At 41.4% G+C, this 9,173-nt stretch overlaps 1 protein-coding gene across 1 annotated transcript in view; it reads right to left on the bottom strand.

The window, feature by feature from the left end:
- The window catches only part of CWC15 (CWC15 spliceosome-associated protein), a 12,954-nt gene extending 6,659 nt beyond the window's left edge, over positions 1-6,295 (bottom strand). The window contains exons 1-5 of the mRNA XM_006766866.2: positions 6,217-6,295; positions 5,066-5,204; positions 4,371-4,483; positions 3,492-3,580; positions 2,290-2,403 (exon numbers count right to left, since the gene is read on the bottom strand). Coding sequence (XP_006766929.1) covers positions 2,290-2,403; positions 3,492-3,580; positions 4,371-4,483; positions 5,066-5,196 — 447 coding nt within the window. The 5' untranslated portion in view covers positions 5,197-5,204; positions 6,217-6,295. The remainder of the gene's footprint in view (positions 1-2,289; positions 2,404-3,491; positions 3,581-4,370; positions 4,484-5,065; positions 5,205-6,216) is intronic.
- Positions 6,296-9,173: the final 2,878 nt, after the last annotated feature.

Raw genomic sequence — 9,173 nt, 5'->3', positions numbered from 1 at the left:
TATTCAAGTACCAGGCACATTATGGGGGTCAAATCCAAACCACCCTGTTGTGTAAATAAAGTTTTATTTGAACATAGTCACATTGATTAATTTAGGTCCTGTCTAGAGTTGCTTGTGCTACAACAGGCAGAGCTGAATAGTTGTGACAGGGGCTTTGTAGCCCACAAGCCTAAAGGAGTTATAACCTGGCCCTTTATAGAAAGTTTCCCAACACCTGATATAGGCAGACTGGTTTCAAATGTTCTTTTAGGACACACACAAAGCAACCACTAGAAAGCCAGCGCAACAGGGAACTAAAACTCAAGCAACTCCAAGAAACACCAACACATTTTTGTACAGAGATCAGATGAACCTCACAAAATTATAAGATCAGACAGTTAAATAGTCTCCGCCAGTGGTCGGCAAACTGCGGCTCGTGAGCCACATGTGGCTCTTTGGCCCCTTGTGTGTGGCTCTTCCTAAGCCTTAGGAGTACCCTAATTAAGTTAATAACAATGTACCTACCTATATAGTTTAAGTTTAAAAAATTCGGCTCTCAAAAGAAATTTCAATCATTATACTGTTGATATTTGGCTCTGTTGACTGAGTTTGCTGACCACTGTTCTAAAATGTTTATCCTCCTTAAAGGTTAACCATTGCATTTGAATTGCTCATCTGTCTATGTATTCGGAACAATTGCCCTCTAGTGGTGTACAAGTGATTTTAGAAATGTTCTTAAATTCTCTGATTTCTACAATTAGATGTAAAAATTCTAAGCTATTATAGAAGTTACGCTCTCCTGTGCCAAACTCTGGTAACTAAGCAGTAAAATATTTTTCTCCTTCCAATCTTAATTCTAGCAGTCTTCAAAGCCTATTCCACATTTGATCTCTTTTCTGATGGCCCTTCTGCTAACACATGAACTCTACAACCTCCCTTGATTCCAAGCATTAACCTATGCCAGTCTTTTCTCTAAGTCTTCTTCCTCTTTTTTTAAACAGAACAATCTTTGGCTCACATATAATCTTACACAGATGCCATATGCCATAAAAGAGCTGCTCTGTTCTGGTTGAAAGGAGAGACAGCTATCTCTACTTGGTCACCTCACAATGTATCAAGTATCAAAAACATGTTCCGAACAGAACTCATCTCTTTTCTCTCCACCTCCCTTCTGTATCACCTCTTTTCTCTCTGCCCATCCTTCTGTGTTCCCTGTTCGTGTATGGCACCAACATCTACCCAGAAAATGGGATCATCTTTATTGCCACATCTGATCAATTTATTTAGTCAATTCTACCTCGATAGCTCCTATCAGCATCTGTTTACTTCTTTCAATTCCAACTCCTATTAAGCATGATTATCATAAATGCATTTGAGGATTATTGGGATAGCTTCTTCCATACTTCTGTCAGAGTAATCTTTCTAAAAATGCATAATCTCACCAATCTCCTGTTGAAATTGACCAGCTGCTCCTATTCTTCAAAACAGAGTCCAAATTCCTTTAGCATTGGTTTACAATGCTTTTTATAAAAATTGATTTCAGAGAGGGGGAGAGGGAGAGGGAGATAGAAACATCGATGAGAGAAAATTATTGATCAGCTGTCTCCTGCATGCACCCTACAGGGAATCCAGCCCACAAGCCAGGCATGTGCCCTGACCAGGAATCTAACCATGACCTCCTGGTTCATAGATCAAAGTTCAACCACTGAGCCACGCTGGTCGGGCTCTCTAATGCTTTTGGCCTGTTCCTGCCTCCAATTTCATCTCTTATTGTTATTACTATGGGTCTTATTTAATCCTTACAACTGTCTTTGAGTTAGATATTCTTTTATCCCATTGTGTGAATTGAGAGACTGTGGAGACTCAGAGAAGTTAGGTGAATTGTCCTAGATTATGTAAAATCTATTGACAGACTGTTTCAACAAGTGCCTGGAAAGAAAGCTGAAGCAGGAGACAGGGAAGACAAGACGATGACCTCATTATATTCGTGAGTTCTTTGTAGGCCATGACTAAATCATTTTTGATTCTTCTGACATTTAATAGACATTAACTAAATATCTGTTGAGAAAACAAATAAGTGTATAAAGAACAAGATGAGTATTATATTATTAAGCATGTCTTAAACTATTTGGAAAGAATTTCCCACATTACCAAGTGACTTAAAATGCCATAAAAATTTATCAGATTTATAGATCTACAGGTGATATATCTAGACACACCAGGGACAATTTCCAATATAAGATTTTACTTGAAATTAAAAATATTTCTACTTTAGTTTATGAAAGAAGATGTAAATATTTAACATTTTACCTTCCTGGCTTGCTCTTCAGCTCTTTCTTTTTTAATTTTTTCTAGTTCTGCAAGAAGAGCTGCAGTATCATCGTCATCACTCTCCTCTTCAAAATCTTCATCTTCATCTTCCTCCTGAAAAAGAATGTGATGGCCCATTGAAGAGAAAATTCACATTATTAATTTTTCCCCCATAAGAATTGCCAGGTCTTTGGAGCAGGATTAATTTTCCCAGTGGGAGAGATAGATGCACCTAGATATTATTAAAATCAACAACTAAACAAAAAAACCCCACAAAAAAGCTTATGAAAACTCACTAAAATGTCAACCCCTGTTATGTTTTAGAGATTGTAACAACAAATAGTATAACAAAGTACCTTTCAAATTTACATGGTCAAAGGGAATTTAGACATAAAAATATTTCTAAAACTAGAAAAGGAACACTTTACACTGATATACACAGCACATATATACATAGTGTATCACCCTAAGAATCAAAATAGTTTTATCCAGCCTAAAACTTAGACCTATTAGGATAATCAAAAGTACTAAAAGGGTGCTAACTTCTCGGAAGAAACCAATTTCAAATGGATAATCATTAAGTCTCACTGAGTTCCCTATATTTAATTAACTGAATTATTTAATTCAATCTGTCCACTCCAGAATTGCTGATTTATGTGCTTAATCAGATGCTACTCATGAAAGATCACTCAGATTTCACTGTAAGTAGAAAACTGCAAATTAATTGTAGACTGTGGGTTCCATTAAATATTCATGTCACTAAAGCACTAACCCTTAAAATCTCCCACTTAGCTCACTTCCCTCCCTCAGCGTAGAGGGAGCCAGTAAGTGTACTGCACTCTGGAGGGGCATCAGTGGTTTCTAAAGTTCAACTTTAGGGGCTGCTATTGATAGAGTGCCCAGTCTGAAGAGTGCCTTCTGGAGATGGGTAACATGGCACCCAAATTCTATGGGTAAATATAAGAAATTATTTTTTAGGGAAGCATAGTCTTTAATAAAACACTTCCTTATTTGATTCTCCAGAGATAAAGTTTGATTAACTAGCAACATTTTTGGTTTTAAAATCAACTATAAAGTTTAGCATTTCAATAATAGGTAAGTAAAAATAAGTACAGGGCACTGGTTAAAACCACATGAATAAAAAAATTTCAGAAAACATGATATAAGTTACTATGGAGATGAAAGGAGGAAACAAAACATACATCTGTTAGAGGATCATCTGCATCGAGGTTGGCAACAAAAATCTGGTCTAGCCGAGGCTTCTTTGACACTGAAGAGGAGGTTGTATGTTCTGGGAAAGACAGACAACGCTTGGCTCACTGAAACAAAGACTGCATTGCTTGTAACATTTAGGGACCAGTGGGTACAAAGAACTTAGATTATGTCTATCATGACACAGGGATCAAAACCACAGTGCCTGCCCTTGGTAATAAACATTTGTTGAATAAATTAATGAAAGTATTGATTTTAATATGGGAACTGTAGCCTCTCTCAGGAAATTTAAAGAATAGTTGACATAAGCTAGAAATGTATGTGCCTAGATGCCTTCCAACAAAAATGGGAGAACTTCATAGACAGAAACCATGGGGCCTCAAAAAGTCTGGCTCTTATAAACATTTTGATCTAAATGGAAACAATGGCTGCTAAATATCCCCAGGTCATCTTTTTCCTTCTATAGAACCATAAGAAGATGGAACTACAATCAACTTTATTATCACCTCTAATCTAACTAATTTAACCAAATCTGATATCATTTAGTAGTGTTGCAACTCACACCAATATTTAAAAGCAAACACAAATGGTAGCCTATTCCAATTACCAAGTGAAAGAAAAAGTACTGTCAACAATTTTTTTTTTTTAACAGAGAGGATGAGAGAGGGATAGAGAGTTAGAAACATCAATGAGAGAGAATCATCGATCAGCTGCCTCCTGCACACCCCCTACTGGGGATGTGCCCACAACCAAGGTCCAGGCCCTTGACCAGAATCTGGGACCCTTCAGTCCAGAGGCCGACACTCTATCCACTGAGCCAAACTGGTTAGGGTACTGTCAACAATCTTATGAGACATATGTGTTGGTACCTCGAGTTGGACGATCTCTATTCTTTTCTCTCGCAGCAACTCTCTCTCTCTCTTCTAATTCTCTTCTGAAGTCACGGTTCCGAACCTCTTCAGGGGCATCCTGAGTGGTCTGTCTAAAGTAGAAACAAACCAGGGCAAAAATGTTTCTAAAAAACCTATGGCTGTAGCAATGGAAGATAATTCACAAAAAACAACTTTGTCCTCAAGTCCCTCCAGCACAAAAGAAGGAACTGGAGGAGATATTACCCTAATCTGAGGGTAAATTATAGGTACCCACATGATATTTGTAATATTTCAAGAATCCCCAAATGAATCACATATATATTCCCATAATAAGGCTGGAGATCCATTAAAATGTATTTTTTGTTAGTAGGTCAACTCAGGAAACATTACAATAACGCTTTATTTTCATATTGATTAGTACTGAGAGTGCATTGTCTCTAGAAAGAAATGTATTACTTCCCCAAATGAATCTACATTATTCTTGGTTAACAGAAATTTCTTGGTTAACAGGAATTTCTGCTTAAAAATATCTGGTAGCTTTTTACAATCTTAGCATATAATTTTAGTGTTAGATATCCTATTACATTCTACCTATATAAAAATAGATGACTTAAGTGATATAACCCAAACATACTACTATCTCATGACCATGCCACTTGCTTTGTGAACAAGAAAATGAAAGTCTTCATTACCTATATTTTATCTTTGTATGAGAGGGTAGGTCTCTACTTGAATACTGCTTTGAGAGTTGGCTCAAATCACCTTCTCCTTTTCCTCTCCCGCCTCTAGCAGGTTCAAAAGTTGGCCGAGCTGCTGTTGTCATCTTTTACGCTGTGAAGAAAAATAGTATCAAGTTATTTCCCAAATGGCAAAATTCTCTTTTCTTAAAAGTATTTAATTAATATCCACCCTTGTAAAATAATTTCCATTAACTCACTCTCCAAAACTTACTTAAATAACCTCAACACAAAAGTTCTCAAGAAAACAAATAGTGAGGCTCAGGGTGTACAAAGATTAAGGTTCTCAGGTAACTCCTATTTAGCACAAAAAGTTCCATTGTGAAGATCTGAGTTTGTGTTCCCGTTCTCCTGCCTCTGTGGCCTTGGGCAAGTCATCTAGCTTAAGTTTCTGTCATCTGTGGAATGGGGATATTCTTCATAGAATTATTACGAGACTAGAGGCTCGGTGCACGAATTCGTGCCCAGGCGGGTCCAGCTGGCCCACCCCGATGTGGCCAATGGGGCTGGGCCAATCCTGGGGAGGGGAACCCGGAGGCTGACCGGCCAGCCCCACCCCCTGGTCCAACTCCTGATCCGGGGGACAATTTGCATATTAGCCTTTTATTATACAGGATTTGAGCAGCAAAGCCCTTGTAAAATACAGTATTGCCACGACTGAGTTTTAAAAATTCTCAACTCCGCCAGAGCCCCTGTGGCCCACCTTTAATCTAAACCTCACACAACAGAAAACAGGCTAGAGCTAGACACTACAAAAGGGATATTTAAACCTCACAAAAAAAGATAATGTAATCCCTGCGTGTCCCGGGTAAAAGTGTGCTAAACCTCAGTAACAGTCACCGCGGGGAGCCGGTTTGGCTCGGTGACAGAGCCTCGGCCTGCGGACCAAAGGGTCCCGGTTCGATTCTGACCAAGGAAGGTACCAGGGCTGCAGGTCCCTCCCGGCCTGGGCCCTGCTCAGGGCCCCGACAGGAGGCAACCAGTCTATGAGTTTCTCCCAGATCGATACTTCTCCGTCTTTCCGGTCCTCTTCCACTCTCTCTAAAAACAATGGAAAGATGTCTTGGCGTGAGGACTAAACAATGAAAACAAACACTAACAGTTACCTGGGCAAAATGCCCCAGCCTTTTGCTGATCCACCTGTTTCTTACGGCAGCCAATAGAGCACAAGTCAGATCTTCTGTAAGTTACAAATTACAATTACGGGATGCTCCAAAGGCAGGAACCCCACCCCCCAAGGATGCTGATACCCTCGGGGACCCGGCCTTACGTTGCCTTTGGCAATGAACAGCCAAAATAACAGTAAACTAACATAATACAAGTGGCTCCTAAGACCCCGTTAAGCGTCAGAAAAGCAAGTGGGATGAAGGGGGGATGTAGGGGGAACTGGCACACGTCTCTCTATTTTCAAAAAAGGGAAAGGAAGGTCCGTATCCCGACGGGGAGACAGTGTTTCCTGCAGCCGGATAACTATTCCCGTCTCCCGGGAGCGCGCCGTCGGGATGTCGGCAGGAACCCGCGGACTTCGCCTCGCCGACTTCTCCGACTTGGCAGCCTCCGGAGATCACACAGACATTTCCTTCGACTCTCGGGCTCCCAGAATCCTCTGCATCCGGGGCCACAGCCCAAGACCCGGAAGTGAACGCCAAGCCCTTTGGCCGCCCTTCAGGGGCGGAGGAAGCGACCAATCCGCGGGGGCCGAGGGGGAAGTCGGCGTGACGTCGGCGAGGGGCGGGGCCGAAACGGCCGAGGGGGCGGTCGTTTGAATTCGGTGCCGTAGAGCTGATCTTAAACATCATTTTATACCTTCAAGAACCAATTACTTAATGTCTCTTCCGTCTTTTCCTTCCCCGACCCCCTCCCAGACTCCTTCATTCCGGTACTGCGTGGACGGAAAGCCCCGGGTAGCCGCCACCACGTCCCCGGCTAGCGAGAGGGAGCGTAGAGAAGGATTCCTCCCAACTGTTTAAATCCAACGGCTCCTGCTGCCTCTCTCCAGAGCTAGACCCAACCAGCCTAGAGGGCTGGGCTACGGAAACACTAGTATTTTCATTTAAGTGGATATGAAGAAAGAACAAATAAGTACGGGGGCAACCACGATCTTTATAAAGGTACCATTCCTGCAAAAAAAAAAATATTAGCCTTCAGAGCAAAGGTTGTATTCGTATTGTTTGCTAAAATTTTATGTTTAAAAAAACCTGAGTTCTAGCGGGAGGGGTGGTGTCACGATTTAGAGATTCATTTATGTATGAATTGGCTTCGGGCGTTGGGAGCGGTGGGCCCAACTGCCAGGAGCGCGAGCTGCCGTGATAAGATGGCTCCTCGCGCAATAGGTGAAGTTTTAATAAGGCAGCGAACAGGGGGAAAATCAGCCCTCCTTCCCTCTCCTCCCCCCTCGGCCCCCCAGACACTCTGCGAGCAGGGGGTCTTGTTTGCTTAGCGTATCATGCTATCTCATCGCACAGTGCGTGGCCAGAGTAGATGCTCAATAAATTATTTTGCTAAACAATTGAAAATTCAACTCCCTCGAGTTTCTAATGTAAAAGAGCTCATAGAATTGAACATTAAGATGCTTTTCCCCCTCAGAACTCTTATTTGAAACTTTTAAGTGGGGGGAAAAAAGTAGAAAAAGCCCTTTCTTCCATAAAGTTCAAAAATGTCAATATTGATTTTCCTTGCTGAAGGTATCTCTCCCCTCCCCTTACACATCCCCTTGGGGACACTACCATCGCACTGGCTACTCAGCCCCCAGCCTCAAGGCTCCTACTTAAATTCCTCTTCAGTCACTCTTCACATCCGGTCCCTTTGCAAGTCTTGCCAATGCAACTTTGCAAATTTACCCTAAATTTTGTTCCGCGGTCACTGCCCTAGTCCAAGCCGCTACCATTTTCCGCCTAGATTGTAACTGCCTCCTAGGAGATGTTCCTGCTTGCACTTGTGTCCTACCTGCAGTTTTGCAGAGAGCTGCAAGAGGGGCCTCTTAAAGTTATGAATTGGGTAGTGTTATCTCCTGCATAGAGATCCATTGCAGTTAGAACGACGATTAAATTTTTTAATGTGGCCCGAGGACCCATCCGGCGTGGCCTGGCCTGCCTGTCGCCCTGGCTTTTCTAATCGGTCACTATCTTCCACACCTAAGGTCTAGCGCCACAGCCAAGCAGGCGCTTCTGTTTCACACACAAGGACAGACTTCTTTACACGAGCTTTTCTCTGCTGCCTGTGCCCCAGAATAGCTACTAGGGCCCTTCAGGTCTCAGTCCAAATGTCACTTCCTCAGTGAGGTTTTCCCTGGCATCTAAATTTGCACCCCAAATGTGCACACACATATACCATCACCTTACCCTGCTTTGTTTTTCATACTACGAAACCTATTTATGATTTGTGTATTGGTTAGTGTCTTGTCTGAGAGCCAGCATAGAAAAGTCATTAAAAGGTAAAGAGAGCGATAGCCTGACTGGTTTGGTTCTAAATTCCAGTTCTGCCCTTTCCTTGCTGTGTAATCTTAGGCAAGCTGTTCTTCCTTTCTGTGCCCTCAGTTTCCTCATGTGTAAAACGGGAATAATTCTAGTTTGTACTTCATAATGTTGTTATAAGAATTAGTGGATTAATACTTGTAAAGCACGTAAACTGTCTCAGAAAACAGTACTTGTTAAATAAATGTTAGCTATTATTATAATTAATATTATTTTTATTATTATTGTCTATCTTCCTGTATTAGAACATAAGTTCCAGGAAAGCAGGAACCTTGTCTCTCTTGTTCACTGGTGTATCCTCTGCATATAGAACAGTGCCTGGCAAATAATAGGTGCCGAGTAAGTATTTATTGAATGAATGAATGATTGATGCACTGTGAATTGGAGGAATGAAGTAACAATGGCAAGGTGTGACACAATGACAGCAAATACTTCTTGCTTTTATATTCCAACTGCCCTTATCGCCCGAGCCAATCACCCGGATTCATTTAACTGCTAGCCTACCACCTAATCTTTTCATCATCAACCACAGTTAAATAACATCAACATATAATCAGTTCACAAAATTAAAAAGCTTTGACTTAAATGGT

The sequence above is a fragment of the Myotis davidii genome, unplaced genomic scaffold (genome assembly GCF_000327345.1).
Source record: "Myotis davidii unplaced genomic scaffold, ASM32734v1 scaffold641, whole genome shotgun sequence".
Classification (NCBI taxonomy): domain Eukaryota; kingdom Metazoa; phylum Chordata; class Mammalia; order Chiroptera; family Vespertilionidae; genus Myotis; species Myotis davidii.
The sequence above is the reverse complement of the archived record's forward strand: the minus strand, read 5'-3'. Positions and strand labels throughout refer to the sequence as shown.